The 19578-nt window shown below is 38.5% G+C and overlaps 1 protein-coding gene across 1 annotated transcript in view; it reads right to left on the reverse strand.

The window, feature by feature from the left end:
- Window positions 1-4908: 4908 nt before the first annotated feature.
- LOC137926333 (1-phosphatidylinositol 4,5-bisphosphate phosphodiesterase epsilon-1-like) overlaps window positions 4909-19578 on the reverse strand; it is a 124112-nt gene continuing 109442 nt past the window's right edge. Inside the window, exons 34-41 of the mRNA XM_068769936.1 lie at window positions 18312-18523; window positions 17643-17790; window positions 14271-14347; window positions 12019-12106; window positions 9064-9190; window positions 8599-8692; window positions 5578-5680; window positions 4909-5019 (exon numbers count right to left, since the gene is read on the reverse strand). Of these exons, the coding sequence (XP_068626037.1) occupies window positions 4909-5019; window positions 5578-5680; window positions 8599-8692; window positions 9064-9190; window positions 12019-12106; window positions 14271-14347; window positions 17643-17790; window positions 18312-18523 (960 nt within the window). The remainder of the gene's footprint in view (window positions 5020-5577; window positions 5681-8598; window positions 8693-9063; window positions 9191-12018; window positions 12107-14270; window positions 14348-17642; window positions 17791-18311; window positions 18524-19578) is intronic.

Here is a 19578-nt window from a genome sequence, read left to right on the forward strand (position 1 = left end):
TATTAATATATTAACTATCCAACTGTCTTAGAGCTTTTAAAAAAAACTTATTAACAATATAGATAAATCATTTAAAATTATTTACTTTTATATTATTAAAATTATAGTATTGTCTATGTAGTGTGTGTATATCTATAATGTAATGTCAAAATATTTTCAAAATGGCGTCAAATATAACATATATTGCTATAACAGAAATTATAAACATTTCACTAAATATTAAACGTTCAATTTAAAATATCTTCACTTAACTACGTAATAATAAATTCAATTTAATATAAAAGAAATTTAATTTCTACAAATTAAAGGAGCTACCATTTTTTAATTTTCGCATTTGCTTATAAAATAGTGACAATTGACTGTAAAAATAGTTATGGAAATAAAATTAACACAGAAGAGTAAAAACGAGAATATATACACGCATATAATTTATTATTTACACGTATAAAATTCTCAAATAGATTTAAGTATAAATTCAACTCTTGATATAGTACCCGGCGATTAATATTGCACATCGACTTTTTTAAAGAGACAATTAGATAATTTCGGCTTCGTCGAGCATTATCTCTGTTCCACACTATACTATGTGACTTTTTATCCGTGCGACAGAGATAACGCTCTACCAAACCGAAATTAGCAGATTGTCTCTTTCCAAAGGTCGATGTGCAATATTTATCGTCGGGTATTGTAAATACACATTTATATTTCAATACATACTACATTGTAGTTCATTCGCGTTAAAAATTAGTCAGCCTTCGTCACTGCCACGCCTCTTGTAGGTCGAATGGCGTTGTGACAAAGACGAGTCGGTAGTTTATTAACGCGATAAGACTATAATAAATTATGATATATATTTACTAATTATTTAATATTAAAAAATCTCACTATTTGTTCTTGTGTCAACGCCGTTTTGTTTTGATTTTTTAATTGTTTTTCATACTGATATGTCAGACAATTTTGTTGTATTACATCTGAAAATATAAGTAATTTCTCTGTTTCGTATACAAAGCGATATCGAAGTTTATCATTAGTTGGGTAATTAAAACATTTTTTTAATTTTAATCTAAAAAAATCTAGTTTCAGAATCTTTTGCCGGTTTGGCAGGATTTATTACAAAAGTAGGTCAGGCACACGAAACACGTGATCTTTTTTATGACTACCCTCAAAAAACGATAACGCGAGGCAATCGACTAACAACGCCATCTATCGACGCAGTCCGATGTTACACCTGTTCGTTTATAGTTAAATGGAGATATTTAAGGGATTTAATTGCAACACAATTAAAAGTATACAGGCCTGTGTCTAATTGTGTTTAATTTATATTTTCTATTAAAATGAAGTTAATAATGTTTTTTTATTATGATGAATGGAGTTATGCAAATTTTTAAACTAACAACCAGATTTATAATAAAATTGTTATGATCTTTTGTAATTTTTTGATTGAAATAAAAATAAAATTTTATTTACTATCTGTTCCTGACTTTACTGGCCGGTTGCATTATATTAGAAAATATATTTTAGTGTCGTCACTTTTTTGATTGGAAATAGGTGTGAAAAGTTTCAATGTTTTTAAATACAATTGAGCTTTACATTTACCTCTTTTAAGTTTACAAATATAAATAATAAATAGAGTATTTCTGCATCTTTTTAAAGTATGATACGAAATCTGTTTTACGAAATGTCTAAAAGTATAAAAATTACTTTTATACGTTTACTAATTGAGTTAAGAAAATTTGTCATAAATGGCTACATTCGAAATATTTAAAATTTAGATTTTAATAGATTACGTATTAAAAATTCCCGTTTGTTTTGATTTTGGCACTGTCCACACTGTCTTTTAGGGTGTTTGAATTGACATTCCTGTCGTAAATGTGTGTTCTAATGTCATTATCATCCTGTATTTCCTCTACATCATCTAAGCTCGCTTGGCCCACTTTGTAGTCAATTCCTTCACTGTCTGATGTATCTTCAAATCCATGTTTTGGAGTTTTCCTATCACCATTCTCCTCCATACTTTCGTCAATTATTTCCAGTCTGGATTTGGAAAAGAATTTATGTAATGATTCGATCTTGCCTAGGGCTCTGTCGTTGCGTTCAGAATTACTTATAGATGTATCTTCTGTCATGCATCCAGAATCGATTCTTCTCGATATTTCAGATATCGATTCTGATATCTCGGTGGTAGATGTCGATTTGTCCAATCTCGTCACTTTAGGCTTTATTATCATGCTTGGCGGTAAATCTGGTATGTTCCTCAAGTCTATTAAACTTATTGATCTCGTGCTAAGTTCATATTCTCTGCTATAGTCTTCAGTTGATGGTCCGGAGCTATCATCGTCATAATCAAAAGGATAATGTTGTATTTTTGCTTCTATATAGCGTAGTACATCTTCTGCGAGTTGTTTGACGTATGCTAGTTTATCTTCTTCGGACATCATCCTTTCCAAACATCTAGAAGAAGGTTCATCTTCTTCTATTATATCTGATAATTCTACACTGTATGGTAAACATTGTATATACTGTAGTGATGGTGGTTTAGTGTAAGCGTGGAAGTTATCCAAGTCCTCCTGTTCACTCATAGTGTCGTCGTCAAAGACCATTTTGAGTTCACATATCCTTATGACTGCTTCTTCGAATATGCCCTCTAGATCGTCTTTGACAAAGCTCAGATCGACAACCGTCTCCGAGACTCTCCTGCTCCCGGATCTCTCAGACCTCCAGTCAGTTATTTCTATAACAGTGTCCTGCGTTTGAGTCAGAGTGGAATCAGATTTAGTTTTGCTGACGTCACTAAAGGTCTCTAACCTGCTTATCGTCGTATCTGACTTGGACTTCTCAGATAAAGATGGAGTCAGAGAAATCGATTTATTAGGGCTCTTAAACTTCTCCTTGCTTCCGTAGTTCTCCATGTATTTAAGAAGCATCTCTACTAGAGTCTCACTTCCTTCTTCTACTGGAGTTTCATCTATGAATGATAAGTTTTTAACGTTTACATTCGACTCTGATAGACTTATCCCCCTTCCGTTGATTTCTATCAGCGGTGTTTCCCATTTTCTATCATCAGGTCCGAATAGAAACTCCATCAGAGTTATCTTCCTTTCATCTTTGCTGTCACATTCTTCTTCCATGCATCCAGTTGTTGCTAGGAACTCCATAAGCGTCTCCATCTTTTGTTCCAGTTCCGTATTGACTTTAGTTGGTATGGGTTTTTCGTCTTCATCGGGGCTTACTTCGCTTTTGAAGCAGCTTCCACCGCTGCCTTTTCTTCCTTCTTTCTGGCTTTTGACTATTGTGAAGAAGAAATCTATTAAGTTGGCAATTCTGTTGTCAGGCCCTTCTTCATCATCGGATGTGGTCAAGTCAGATTCTTCCTTAACTAATGGGCATCTCTTGGGGGTTTCGTCAAGTCTTTTGACGAAGACAGTTTCTTGTACAACTTGCAGCAGGTCTCTCGCCAGCCTCACCGGTGACTTTGAGTCTATTGATTCGTAAGTGGTGGAGGGAGCCGAGCGGCGTCTGTCTCTGTCTATCCTGATGAAGTCCCACAGTGAACCGAGTTCAGATGACAGAGATGCGCGATGGTTTGCCAAGCTCGTCCCTAGCCGGCGAATTACCTGTGAACAATTGAAGACTAATTTTAATGAGGCGAGTTGGTCTGTCTAGTCTTCGGAGGCAGTATTAACGAAGGTTTTAAGAAACATAACCTAGCAGAACAAACCTTTAATTAAGTTCTGCTATATACACTAGCAATGCAATAATCCTATGATCAATTTGTCCAAACCAGATAGTAAATATAGCGGAGAAACATTTGTCAGATGTTTTTTTTTTAAGATTATGTCTTGATTAATGTTTTTAATTATTTTGCGTAATACATATAGTATCTACTTGAATTTTAGATTACCATATAGTATATAAAGATTAAAAATTGATAATCCACAAGACGATAATGTTTCATACCGTTTGAAAGTTAATTATTGTAGCACTATATCTTCCAGAAGATGCTCTAGCAAAAGACAATTACCAGATAAAGTCGTGATGACTGAGGGAGGTAAAGTTTTCTACACACATACATGTCGCGTTGTTTTTAGCTAATTAATCCTGACCACAGGACAAAAATTAAGAAAAGGACAAATATTTAGCCACTTTCGCACATGCAGTGGTAGTCTTGCAATGAAATGCATCTCCCGCCAGCCCGCTGATAAATGCGTATGCGGCAAACAATGCGAATCACACAACCGCCACCGCCAAATTACTCAACACGTGTTTCACCCCTCCACGGGGCATCTTCAGGAGTTATGTTACACCACTACTGCCAAACACAGAGTGACACAAAAAAAATAATTCTAGTACATACACCGTATATTCATATGCGTATATTACAATTAGAGAGACACTCCAATTTTTTGTTAATTGTATAGAAAAATATATATAATATATGACTTTTACTAAATCCTATACAGTGTTTAATTTGCGCATGCAGTTGTAGCTCTGATACTTGCTATAGTAGAGTTTATCTTTCGATTTACAGGATACAGTCTTATATTATTCACACTTTGTACATTAGGATATATATATGAGGATATATATATATAGGATTTCCATTGTTTACGAAGAAGTTTCCAGAGGATGAACAGCAGTGCCCTCTACGTATTACAATACCACACTGCGATCGCCAACCCGCCTTCCAATGGCGATTGTGATATATCTCACTATATATATTTTGAGGGACGTACATGCCTTTCAGGTTACTTATGCGCCACGGTTGGAACATCTGAAGTAAATTCTTGTGGTAATCCAGCTGAACGATATAGCATGATTATATAACTCTTTTGAATTCAAATCGCAGTGTCCTAGTTGCTGTCGATGATAACAAAGTCATTATTATTTATATCACCATACCTGCCACACTCAGGAACGCCAAGCGCGTAATTTCCGTAAAGAAACTCTCTTGAATCGCGCCATTTGTGCCGCCAGTGCCTCCGCTCCCAATGAACCTCCCGTTTCGCCTTCCGAATGCACCTGTCAAGTAACAATGAGGTTTTTTAAAGCTATTACAGTGTGAATAATAGATTTTATTATTCATTATTCAGCCGTAGGTGACCACTGGTAGACAGACCTTCCCGTATAGATATTGAATAGGACTAGATAGCAGCCGACGATATAGTAAAGGTTGCGAGAAATCGCTGGATTCGAGGAGCAAAAGACCGGTCATGGTAGCGATCTTTGGCGAGGGTTATGTCTTGCAGTGGGCTGAAAAGAAGAAGAAGAATTGGTCTAATGAGGAGTTGAAGTCCAGCGGTAGAGGACTGAGACTTACGAACGTAGGTCGCGGGTTCAATTCCCGTGATACAGTCTTATATAACTCACACTTCTTGGGTTAATTATATAGGATTGGTTAATTATATAAGATGTCCCTGCTTCTGCTGCTCAGCGTCCTCTGCGTACCATGTCACACTAATATCTCCAAGAGTAGCGATTATGATATATCCCCTCCCAAAGATATCTTCGAGCGGTGACCTATACCTTGCAATCTGCTTCTATGGTCAAAAAAGACGGCGTTATACAAAGTTAACTAACCTCCCTGGATCCAGAGCGCCTGTGCATAAAGGACCTGATGTCCTTATCGGAGTGTCCTTTCGCGCGACCCACGCCTTTGCCCAGAGGAGAAGTTGACACCCTCCTGTGTAGATAGAATAGATAAGAAAGAATTAGACTTGAAAAGAACAACGGAACTGGACTATCCATGTGAGTGAATGATCTTCAATGAATGAATAATCTTTAATAAAGATCTAATAGATTCAGGAATTACCTTGCTGAATTCCATCCTAACTAAGAAAGGGACTAATATATAGCTCCGAGCACTCATTCGGTGTTTAGCACTGGTCGGTGTAACATCTAAGGATGCCCCGTGGAGGGGTGAAACACGTGTAGAGTGAATTAACGGTGGTAGTTGTGAAATTCGCATTGTTTGTCGCCCGCGCATTTATCAGCGGGCTGGCGGGCGGTGCACTTCATTGCACGACTACTGCTGCATAGCGGAAGTAGCTACATATGACGCCCTTTCTTAGCCTTAATAAAGAAACTACGATCACATTGAAACTCTCCTATAAGGGATCCTACATCTTAAAGCCAAGAAGATGCCAAAGTTTTTCTAAATTTTCTCAATACAGTTGTTCCCTATATATTTAGCTAGCCTAGCTTTTTTATCACCATGAGGCGCAGAATGTCCACTGCTGGAGAAAAACTTTCCCATAGAATTCCAATAAGACCGATAGAAATCGGATTTATTTTGACAACGTTAATAAGGTAGTACATTCATGTTAAAGATCAATGTCATATGCTGTGATCACCGGTCTGTAATACAAGTTATTGTTTTTAACCCTTTTTTAGGGCCACGAAACCCTATCCCTCCCAGGTCCTATGGGTGGACCTTTTCATTGGAGGGATAAGTCCTCATAGGAGTCAACCCTATGATAGGAAGGACAGGTCATGATAGAGGAGTGAACTAATCATGGAAAAGACAGATTAAGATAGGAGTGAACCCTGTCATGAAAGGGACAGGTGATAATAGGGGAGAACCGTCATTAGAGGAACAGATCGTTATAGGAGTGAAAATTTTCATGGGAGGTGCAGACCATGACAGGGATTAACCCTATCATTGGAAGGGCAGGTCAACATAGAGGTGAAATCTATCATCGGCGGGACAGGTCAAAATAAAAGTGAACAATCTTGAGACGGGCAGGTCATGACAGGGGTGAACACTGTCATTGGAGGAACAGGTCAGGATAGATGTGAACAATCTTGAGAGGGGCAGGTCATGACAGGGGTGAACACTATCATTGGAGGAACAGGTCAGGATAGATGTGAACAATCTTGAGAGGGGCAGGTCATGACAGGGGTGAACACTGTCATTGGAGGAACAGGTCAGGATAGATGTGAACAATCTTGAGAGGGGCAGGTCATGACAGGGGTGAACACTATCATTGTAGGAACAGGTCAGGATAGATGTGAACAATCTTGGGAGGGGCAGGTCATGACAGGGGTGAACACTGTCATTGGAGGAACAGGTCAGGATAGATGTGAACAATCTTGAGAGGGGCAGGTCATGACAGGGGTGAACACTATCATTGTAGGAACAGGTCAGGATAGATGTGAACAATCTTGGGAGGGGCAGGTCATGACAGGGGTGAACACTGTCATTGGAGGAACAGGTCAGGATAGATGTGAACAATCTTGAGAGGGGCAGGTCATGACAGGGGTGAACACTATCATTGGAGGAACAGGTCAGGATAGATGTGAACAATCTTGAGAGGGGCAGGTCATGACAGGGGTGAACACTATCATTGTAGGAACAGGTCAGGATAGATGTGAACAATCTTGGGAGGGGCAGGTCATGACAGGGGTGAACACTGTCATTGGAGGAACAGGTCAGGATAGATGTGAACAATCTTGAGAGGGGCAGGTCATGACAGGGGTGAACACTATCATTGGAGGAACAGGTCAGGATAGATGTGAACAATCTTGAGAGGGGCAGGTCATGACAGGGGTGAACACTATCATTGGAGGAACAGGTCAGGATAGATGTGAACAATCTTGGGAGGGGCAGGTCATGACAGGGGTGAACACTGTCATTGGAGGAACAGGTCAGGATAGATGTGAACAATCTTGAGAGGGGCAGGTCATGACAGGGGTGAACACTATCATTGGAGGAACAGGTCAGGATAGATGTGAACAATCTTGAGAGGGGCAGGTCATGACAGGGGTGAACACTATCATTGGAGGAACAGGTCAGGATAGATGTGAACAATCTTGAGAGGGGCAGGTCATGACAGGGGTGAACACTATCATTGGAGGAACAGGTCAGGATAGATGTGAACAATCTTGAGAGGGGCAGGTCATGACAGGGGTGAACACTATCATTGGAGGAACAGGTCAGGATAGATGTGAACAATCTTGAGAGGGGCAGGTCATGACAGGGGTGAACACTATCATTGGAGGAACAGGTCAGGATAGATGTGAACAATCTTGAGAGGGGCAGGTCATGACAGGGGTGAACACTATCATTGGAGGAACAGGTCAGGATAGATGTGAACACTATTGGGAGAGGTAGGTCATGACAGGGGTGAACACTATCATTGGAGAGACAGATCAAAATATAAGTGAACACTATCATTGGAGGTTGCAGGTCATGACAGGGATGAACCCTATCATTAGAGGGACAGCTCAGGATAGAAGTGACTCTTGGGAGGGGCAGATCATGACAGGGGTGAACACTATCATAGGACAGGAAGGCTCCCTGATAGGGAAGGACATCCCTATCAGGGATGAAAGCCTGTCCTGGTAAAGACAGAGTCCTTTTGAATCTTTTAATAATTACCTACCAACTAACTTCTATTTATATTTCCTTTAAAACAGCATTTCCTTCATTTTTCACCAGGTTTCTTATATATCACAGGTACTAGGTATCATACTAGACTTCATAACAGTTACCAGATCACAGATCTGGATTTATTTTCGATTTTGGATATTTCATCCCTGCACTAAAACTAAAAGTATCAGGGTCGCACTTGGAGCCCTATGGAAACTGAAGTAACTCACCGACAATTCGTGGGGTCGCTATAGGCGGCTTGTATTGGGGCTTTGCCGTCTGAAGCGCTGTCACTTCCAACTCCACCAAGAGGGAACGCCGTGCCTGGAAAACAGAAGTATAGGTTAACATGTTCTTCATTGTACTTGATCTAGACTAAATTATTTCTCGTAAGATCATCACAATCATTCAATCGTCCACAGCTGGACATTAACCTTCCACATTTTTCCAATAGTACCTGTTGCAAGTGACCGTTTTTCCACTACTTTAACCAGGTCGCTTGCCCATCTTATTGGTGGGATATTCCTCGTTAAAGTTTCCATTCATGTGGTATCCCCACTGCTGATTATACTTGCTAATAGGCTAGATTTTAAAGCCTTTCCAATTTTAGGACAACAAACTCCTCCTAAAGTCTTCTACTCCTAAAACCTTCTTACACCATTCATGAAAGATTATATCACGTGTGCGTGTGTTACCTGTAATAGCTTCTCTGGTCATACTGAGCCCCCTCTGGATCCTGGCGAACGCAGCCCTGTGCCTCGGGACAGGTGCTGTGGTACCCTTCTCTTGCAGAACAAACCTGCCTAACGTCTTCCAACTGGCCTGAAAGAAACAATATAATGTATTGTATATGGTAGGTTAAGAATACTAGGTGATGAATTTTCTAGTAGAAGTGATATCATCAGTTGATAGATATACGTTGGCTGATCGGCTGAACACCAGTCTTACGCCTCCCGTATCAAGCGACTTCCTGCAACCTTCCACCTGAGCGGTGCCCTCCCAAGGCCGCGTCAGGTTTCAGAGCACATCAGCTCCGACGTCTGCTTGCACGAGTGACGCGTGCTGTTCACTGCCACTTTACAGATCAATCCTCTGTTGATGTTGGTTCTTATATGGAACTCATTTCTGCAGCATCTTGCAGCGAAGCTCCTATCTCTGCTCTGGTTGACCTGAAAACTTCTTTAGTGGACCATGGTACTGACATCGAACACCGTTCAACTAAATAGAGTGTGGTTATTGTACTAGGTTTCGATAGTGATTCATTTTTCAATTCAAATTTAATGCAGCTGGTTTCTCTAATGATTAAACATCACTAGCGCCATCTATTACTGAACATACAATTTTATTACCTATGAATATATTTAAAAATATTGTTAACCTGTTTTTATATAAGATGATTGGAAATAATGAAAAGTTATTTATGTATGATAAATTATATAAAAATCAATGCTTTTAGAAATAATGAATAGTGTAATCATAATATAGTAATAAAAAAAGTAAATAAAACAAATTGTCGTACTTTATAAAAAGAATAGAAATAATTATCAAAAGAAGCAAATGATATTTGTTGTAACAGCTCCTAGTAGATATCGGACTGTTTGTATTTCGTGCGACAGAGATAACGTTCTACGAAGCCGAAATTAGCTGATTGTCTCTTTCTAAAGGTCGATGTGCAATATTTATCGCCGGGTATTGTAATTATTAGGTACTATATATAACAGGTTGTCAAATATCTCCCTTCCGCTTTTTTGCTCTTTATTCAATGTTTTATAAAAAGTGTTACAGTGATCGGATTTAGTTCAAATATGCGCCGTTTTGTTCGATAATCTGTTTCCATCTAGACGGCAACTTCATAATACCTCCCTCGTAGAAGCCCCCCTCCTTATTTGCGAAGAACTCGGACAGCCACTTTTCACAAACCTCTTTTGAGTTCACCTTTACACCACCAAGGGCGTTCGCCATGGACAGGAACAGGTGGTAATCACTTGGCGCTATGTCCGGGCTATATGGTGGATGTGATAAAACCTCCCATCCGAGCTCCCGTAGCTTCTGACGAGTCATCAACGAAGTGTGTGGTCTGGCGTTGTCCTGGTGGAACACTACACCCTTCCTGTTGGCCAATTCTGGACGCTTCTGGTCGATCGCCTGCTTCAAGCGGTCCAGTTGTTCGCAGTAGATGGTAGAATTAAGCGTCTGGCCATATGGGAGCAGCTCATAGTGGATGATTCCCTTCCAATCCCACCAAACACACAGCAAAACCTTCCTGGCCGTCAATCCCGGCTTGGCCACTGTTTGGGACGATTCACCGGCCTTCGACCACGACCGTTTTCGCTTGATATTGTCGTATGTGATCCATTTTTCGTCGCCAGTCACCATCCGCTTCAAGAATGGGTCGAGTTCGTTCCGTTTCAGCAGCATATCGCAGGCGTTGATTCGGTCCAGAAGGTTTTTTTGCGTCAAATCATGCGGCACCCAAACATCAAGCTTTTTTTTTGTATCCAGCCTTCTGCAGATGGTTTTAAATGGTTTGGTGACTAATTCCCATCTCCTGGGCGATGTCAAGAGATGCCACATGTCGGTCTAACTCGATGTAGTCCATGATTTAATCGGTATTTGTCGTCACAGGTCTTCCGCCGGCTGGCTAATCCATGGTGTCGTTTTCGCCGGCTCTGAATCGTCGAAATCTCCGCGGTTCGAAGTGATAGAGTACCATCCCCCAAAACACCATTAACCTCACGGAACGTTTCTCTAGTGGATTTGCCTTTAACGAAAGAAAACTTTAAAATAGCGCGAATTTCGGCGTTAGTGAACTCCATGTTTACACGTTTATAACTGTTGAACGCAATATCCAAACTAATCATGCATAGCGTCGTTTTGTAGGTTATGTCAAGACCTTTCAAATTTTGTATAGTATTGCCAGATACGAGCTCTGTAGCGCTTTGTACATAGCCGCGAAATTCAAAAGACAAAAAGGCGGAAGGGAGATATTTGACAACCTAAAAAAATAAATAAATTGGTGGTAAAAAAAAAACTGTAAAAAATTAGTAAATGTAATCATTATAAAACCTCTCTACCATACGATGACAGATAAAAGAAAGACATAATTTATTTATTTAAAATTAGAATTTTTAACAGAATTCATATTTATCGTAAACTTTTTAATCTATTTTATTTTTGAGTCTACTCTGTGTTGCAAGGTGTTATAGTTTTGAAGAAGATGCAGGAAGACACTCCACAAAAGGTAGCGAATTATAGGTGGCTAAAAAGCCTCTCATTGCAAGGTATAGCCTTTTCCAAAGATCACTGACTGCGGCCTTACTACGTCTATTGTCTAGCAGAAGGCTCCACTGTCTATTCACAATAGTGTTGTTAACACGTTCACTGCGGGCCCAATTTTGAAGAACTTTCAGCTGGTGCGGCTGAGGTCGAATCAGCCTCAAGCTGAACTTCCTAGTAGTGTGGTTGAGGCCTTTTCTGCCTCATGTTTCGGTTGAGTGTAAACAGCCGCCGCACTAGAGAGAAAACACGAGTTTTACGCGCCGCACCAGTGCAAAGTCTACCATGAGGCTGAATCGGCCTCAAACCCCAGTGAACGTGTTAAAAGCAGAATTCATGTCATCAAACATTCAGACAACAGCTATGATGCCCACCTGTGCAGCATACACCACCTCGTCATCCGCCAGGGGTCGCTGTTGGGCACCTCGACCACCCCACTCCAGCTCTTCCACTAGCACAAACCTGTAAAAACCAACTATACTATTAGAATCCTTTATTAATTTCTGCATAAAAATAATCAAAACTGTGATAAATAGAAATAAATCATAAAAAAGTGTAAGGTAAAATAGAACTAAATTATAATAGAAATATGTTAAAAATATAAATAATAATACTGAACCAAGAGAAATCAGAGAAACTGTGATATATGTATATATATATGTATAAGATATATAAATTGTATAAATAGACCAAACTGCATGATTGAGGATGGATGAAAAGTAATTGGAGTGGAAGAGGAAAAGAGAACGAGTATTAGAATGAAAGTGAAGCAAGATAGATAATATGAGAAATGAAAAAAGAGAAAGTAAATAATATAAAGTGAATAATTTAATAAAAAAAATTAAATCTCTGTTCCCAACTAAATAGGGGGCGGAACGAGAGGAGTCCAAATAGCGGAGGTCAAATAAAAAAAACTATACTATTAATGCACAACCCTATTAAAAACATATGGCAGTGACAACCCTGGCTTTAGACAATGTTAACTATAAATACAGTACCCGGCGATAAATATTGCACATCGAACTTTGGAAAAAGACAATCGGCTAATTTCGGCTTCGCAGAGCATTATCTCTGTCTCACACTACCTATGTGACGTTTTGTCAGTCGTTGTATTTCATGTGATAGAGATAACGCTCTACGAAGCTGAAATTAGCCGATTGTCTCTTTCCAAAGTTCGGTGTGCAATATTAATCGCCGGGTACTGTACATTGTTATATACTTTATATTTCTATATTTGTAATTTCACATTGCTACAAACGTGGCCCAGTAGTGGAGTACCTAAATACCTATCGATTTCGTCAGACATAGATCACCTCAAAAGATATAGGGATGTAATATAATCGCCACGCTTGGCAAACGGGTTGGCGATAACAAGGTAAAAAAATATTATGTGGACCGGAGTGTAATGTCGCTTTCTTAAATTAAATTCACACGACTGCATTTTTAACAAGTTTTTATTTCTAATTAACAATATGTTCACCTTCGTTATCAACAACCTTTTGCTGTCTAGTATACAAAATCAATGCCGGAGCGGTAACAAATCAATCGGTTTTTCTGTAAAAACAGTCGACAGTCGACATTACTTTTCGGTCACCCTAATATTGATACGCAGATGGATGCTACTGTCCATCCTCTTGAAACTTTATTGTGATCAGTGGTAATCCTATATAATCAATGCACAAAGAGCAAATCATATATATGACTATATTCCGATAATAGAATCCGCGACCCACAATTGCAAGTCAAAGTCTCTATCGGTCAGATTACAAACCACCCATGATCTTAATTATTTACTATAAATAAATAACTAATGTATTGTTTTGATTAATTTTGGCTTTACATTACCGTTAATTAAAATCAAAACGCTTATAAATTGATATAAAAGTGCATATTATTCAATAAACGAATATTTGAATGACAAGAATCCTTGGCAGTGATGTCGCTTGATTGTTTTGATTTCATTCAGGCTATATCTGATAGCGATACTATTGTTACAAAGCACGAGCTATAGAACCCACTAAACAATAAACACGGAACCCTAGGATCAAGAAGTGCCGTAAACATGCGTGACTTTGTAGTTATTTGTAGATTTTTGTGTACGGTTCTCGGAAATTCTAACCGAATACTATCTCGAACTTACTAGAACCTTCTCCGTAGTATAAATAGGTGTACTCTCCATGTCGACAGTTCAGTGTTGTTTCTCTAGTTATAAGATTAAGATCTACGATCAGTGATACAAAGTGTCTATTTGGTAAATTATTTGGACAGTGATTTCTTGAGCGATTTGAAAGCGAAGTTTGAACTAAGTGAAAGTATACTTTGTGTTAAAGTAGGTTGACCATCTGATTTGTGAATAAAGGACTCCTTGTGAACCAGTGGTGTTTCATTTCGAGTCAAAACCCACGGTACGTGACAATATATATAAATAAATATTGTTAAACGTTTTTAAAAGATATGTCGTTATGGAGTTTCTTCCTGATTCTTCTCTATTTTTGAGAACATAGCGAATCAGAAGTAGAGTTAAAAATAAAATAGGAGTTCTAATATTAAATAAATTATTTTATCTATATCAATGTTCACTAAATTTACGTTGGTGCTGTGAAACAATTATATATCTCATACATACCGTTTGGGGTCATCATGGCATCTTGCTTTAGTCAGCGCCTGGTAAACCACGTAAGAGGCTGTAGCGCTGAGTGGAACCTGAAATTTCACCATTAAACACTATCACAAAGAATATATAACCACTGGGATTCAGGTAACAGGAACCATAGATTTGTGATGAATGATAGTGAAAGGAAATTCCTCTAACAGGGGCTTCTGTATTTAACACGTTCACTGCGGGCCCAATTTTGAAGAACTTTCAGCTGGTGCGGCTGAGGTCGAATCAGCCTCAAGCTAAACTTCCTAGTAGTGCGGTTGAGACCTTTTCTGCCTCATGTTCATCAATATTTTTTTACAATACTGAGTCAATGCTTCGCAGACATAAAGAAAGCTATATTTGTCTTTGTCATACCTCATACGGTTAAGTGTAAACAGCCGCCGCACTAGAGAGAAAACACGAGTTTTACGCGCCGCACCAGTGCAAAGTTTACCATGAGGCTGAATCGACCTCAAGCCGCAGTGAACGTGTTAAAGGAACATAAACATGAAATTTAATTTTTCTTTTAATGGCACCCGCTATTGGGGGCCTATCCTTCCGCTATCTTATTTTTGGGACAGGGACGTTTTTATCTTTTAATGATTCAATCTAATGATTTGATGACTCTGTGTTTGGCACTAATCGGTGTAACATAACCTCTGAAGATGCCCCGGGGAGGGGTGAAACACGTGTTGAGTGATTTAACGGTGGCAGTTGTGTAGTTCGCATTGTTTGCCGCATGCGCATTTATCAGCGGGCTGGCGGGCGGTGCAATTTGTTGCATGACTACCACTGCATGTGCGTGGCTAAATATTGGTCCTTTTCTTACTTAGGATGGACTTCCGCAAGGTAACGCCTGATTCCATAAAATATTTTAATGATTAATTTTCTTTTCTTTTTAATTTCCATCCTCTTCTTTCATACTTCACATGATCTATCTTTCTTCTACTTACATTCTGCAATTTCTATTTTTCTTTTACTTACTTTCTACCGTTCATTCGTCGCCTCACTTCTTTCTCCTCGTTACTTATTATCACAGCTTTTGGTTATCACATTATTTTTACTTTATTTTATATTTTATTTTACATTTTATAATTTGGTAATTTTAAATTTTATAACAGATTACATAGTTTTTGTTTTATGTATTTTATAATTACTTCTTATTGTTTTTAGGTACTACCTGTAGAAATTTTATATTTAACACGTTTGCGGCAGGGCCTGAATTTACAGGCCGCACCGTTGGGCGAGCTTGTTTTTCGTGCTCGATCCCATTAGGCGGACGGAGACTCCAGTAGTACACGAACCATTGATACGTTTGTTTTGGGCCTGTATTTTGTGGCTCCGCCGTTAGGTGGCGCTGTTTTTTGCACTTTCTCCCATCTGACGACGCTCATTTGAAATAAATCATATGCTACGTGTTTCAATTTTGTAATAACTTATATAATATTTTTACTCTGAGTTTATGTTCTATATATACCGTCAGAGCCATAAAAAAGTCAAGCGCGTTACTACATTTTGCCATTCTTGCGGCAACCAGCCGGCTTTGTGTATACTATATTTTGAATAAAGTGTTTGGCACTAATCGGTGTAACATAACTCCTGAAAATGCCCCGTGGAGGGGTGAAACACGTGTTGAGTGATTTAACGGTGGTGGTTGCGTAATTCGCATTGTTTTCCGCATGCATATTTATCAGCGGGCTGGCGGGCTGCGCACTTTGTTGCACGACTACGACTGCATGTGCGGAAGTGGCTAATAAATATTGGTCTTTTTTTACTTGAGGAAATTTACAAAAATAAAAAATTCTCTTACATTTATAAATATGTTAGTAAATTTGTTAATAATCTCCTTTTTATTAAATTGATATCGGCGTCTCCCACCGGTGGTACACCCCGTCGAAAACGTGTTAAATTACGATACATATTAAACAGAACGTTCTAGAATGGTATTACAGTATAATAATTGTCTTTAAATATGTATATGTTGCGAATGCAGAAACTGTGAATACAGAATGGTAATATATGGGATTATATTATACACGTTCGTAAATGACAAAATAAAAAATCTATATAAATATTGCACATCGACCTTTGGAAAAAGATAATCGGCTAATTTCGGCTTCGTAGAGCGTTATCTCTGTCGCACATATTGTCTGTGTTTCGTGCGATAGAGATAACGCTGTACAAAATTATCCAACTGTCTCTTTTCAAAGGTCGATGTGCAATTTTTATCGCCGTGTACTGTACGTTCCTAGGCGATAAAATAAATAATTAAAGATTGAAATAAAAAAATATTAAAATTGAAGTTTTTTGGACATTTTGAATAATTATCTTAAGGCTTAAACAATGGTTTAAATAATTTTGTAATTTCATCTCGCTTGGCAGTTTTTAAAAGCTCCTTCAGTTCAGACTGACACGCAGCTTGCATTAGCGATATGTCTTAAAAATAACACTTCGTTCCACAGACGGAGCGATGTTCGTAAAGAAATCTCAACGCTCATTTGTCATTCTTAAACCTTCGTTAAGATTTTTCAAATCAAATGTCACGTTTTCAGTGCGCGTTGAAGCCTTTCAATGTGCTGTGAATTTAACATTTTAATATTACTTATATATTAGTCCACTTGACGTCATTTACAAAGGATAAGGTGTTAGATGCCTATTGTAATCCTTTTGTTGTTATGTATGTAATTATTAGATCCGCGAATATATGATTATTTAGTCGCGTATATAGGAATTGGGTCGCATTTTTAAATATAGAACAGGGATGACGCGAATGAAGGGAGCGAGAATAGTCTTTAAAGTTAAAAATTGTATTGTTACAAGGGCGAGTTACAGAACCCTCTAAACAATAAACACGGAACCCTAGGATCAAGAAGTGTCGTAAACACGCGTACCCTTGAAGTTATTTATAGATTTTTGTGTACGGTACTCGGAAATTCTAACTGAGTACTATCTCGATCTTACTAGAACCTTCTCCGTGGTATAAATAGATGTACTCCCCATGTTGACAGTTCAGTGTTGTTTTTAGAGTTATAAGATTAAGATCTACGATCAATGATACAAAGTGACTATTTGGAAAGTTATTTGTACAGTGATTTCTTGAGCTATTTGGAAGCGTAGTCTGGACTAAGCGAAAGTATACTTTGTGTTAAAGTAGGGTGACCATCACATTTGTGAATAAAGGACTCCTTGTGAACCAGTGGTGTTTCATTCCGAGTCAGAACCCACAGTACGTAACAATATATTATCATAAAGTTATTTATTATATTCAACCCTTTACACATAACAAATAAATCTGTATAAGTGACGACTCCAAGAAGAAGAAATAAGAAGTTAGGTTACGACAAAGAAGAATCTCACCTTCAGTATAGCATAGGGAATCTCATGGGAGACGTTATGCACGCAGACGAGGAAGCTGTCCGGAGGTCGTCTTGGTTCCTCCTCCTGCGCGCTGGACTCCTCATCAGAGGGCACTGACCGCTCGCGGGACCTCTCAGTAGAAGCTGATCTTCTGTTGAAGAAGCACTTCATAATAAAGACGCTCTTTATTTATATTTTTATACATATGTGTACATTTGTGTAGGTCTTCCCTTTATAATTGCATCCATATGACGTCCACTGCTGGGCGTAGGATCCACCAAAGATTCCTAATAAGATCAGTTGGAAACGGCCTGTATCATCCGTCCAGGACCTTAACGAAATAGTCTGTCCACCTTGTGAGTGGACGTCCTAAGCTGGGCTTGCTGATCAGTGGTGTCCACTTTAGATCCTTAAAATTCCAGCGGCCATCTGTTCTGCGCGCTATAAGACTTGCTCAACAACTACATTACTCGTCCATATTTCTAAAAACCGTGATTACACTATACATATGTGTAAGAGTAAAGAATAGAACGGTGAAAAAGAGAAAAATTACAAAAAAAAGAACATTTAAAATCACGACACGACAAAGAAGAATGTAATAAAACATGCTAGAAAGATACTTAACAAGGTAAGATGGAAAAGGCTTGGAACAAGAACTGTTCCAGTTACCGTATGCTGGTGAGCCAAGCTCTACTGCTGGGGTCATCGCCAACCCTCTTGAGGAGTAGACGCGAGCCGGCACGAGCTGCTGCAGCCCGTAGGACACGCTCGTGTGGAGCCAGCACACGCTGCGTGGGCGCACGTGAAGCAACCTCCTCCACGAGGACATAGCTGCCACGACCAGAGCACACCCCGCCTTTTGCCAGGCACTGTGCTATTGCCTGTGGACAGTTCAGAAGCTGATGTCTCGTAACCCACATTTAATTATCATGGAAGTATTAAAATTGTTAGTAAAGAAAGAAAAACCAGGAAAGTAGATGAAGGAAAAAAGATGATGTGTGGAAGAAATAAAGAAGGAAGATTAATAAATATAAAACTGAGAAAATTATTTAACCCGAAAATTGGAGAGCTCACTGAAACGGTGGCCTTTTAAAAAAATCATGTCAGCTGGTACACATCTATTACATGATACAGGCTTTTAAAGACCGCCACGATAACTAGTCCAGGATCCAGCGACTTCCTTGATCTTTGATTCACCTAGTGAGGATAAAGGTGGTTAAGACCCCAGCGGCCATATCTTCTGAGTGTACCCTGTCTACTGCTGCTTTAACTTCCACATCATCTTCTTTAATTTAGATAAAAAAGTACATAGGCAAAAAAATCTGCTGCAATGGTGTAATATTATCTAATGTTCTTTTCTTCTCCTCTTAGTTCTGTTACAGACTACTCACCAAAGAACGAGAGAGATTTTATAAAATTCGTTCTTAGAAGAAATCTACTTGGTAAAAGGAATATTTTCACCAAATTTAAATTTCTATGAAGCTTATGATTCCAGAGATATTGTGATGAGTTTGTAAAATAGAAATGTGAAAATTTCTTCTGGGTATTTTCGTAAGGATTTTTAAAACACTACTAGTCACAGGCCTCCACCAGTGACAGCGCTGAATCCAGAATTCTCACAACTTTGGTTATGGTTAAGAACCATCTACTAGACCTATAATTATCTATCTCTTAATTCATTTCTTTTTATTCTTGCTTCTTTCTGAGGCAAGTGCGATCGAACCAATACTGATCGAAGTCAGTTAGATGTTTTTATTTATTATTGTATTATATTTATAATATGTATTAAACCTTTTTTCTTATAAGTATATATGTATGTATGTTTAAGTATATATGTCTATGTATGTTTATGTATGTTTATGTTCATTTGTTTGTGAATATGTATTTTTTGTACACGTAAACTACCCTTTATAAGTACTTTTATCTTTTTCATACT

This window comes from Battus philenor, unplaced genomic scaffold (assembly GCF_028537555.1).
Source record: "Battus philenor isolate CCGP_79_NKW_IND1 unplaced genomic scaffold, ilBatPhil1.0.hap1 SCAF_29, whole genome shotgun sequence".
Classification (NCBI taxonomy): domain Eukaryota; kingdom Metazoa; phylum Arthropoda; class Insecta; order Lepidoptera; family Papilionidae; genus Battus; species Battus philenor.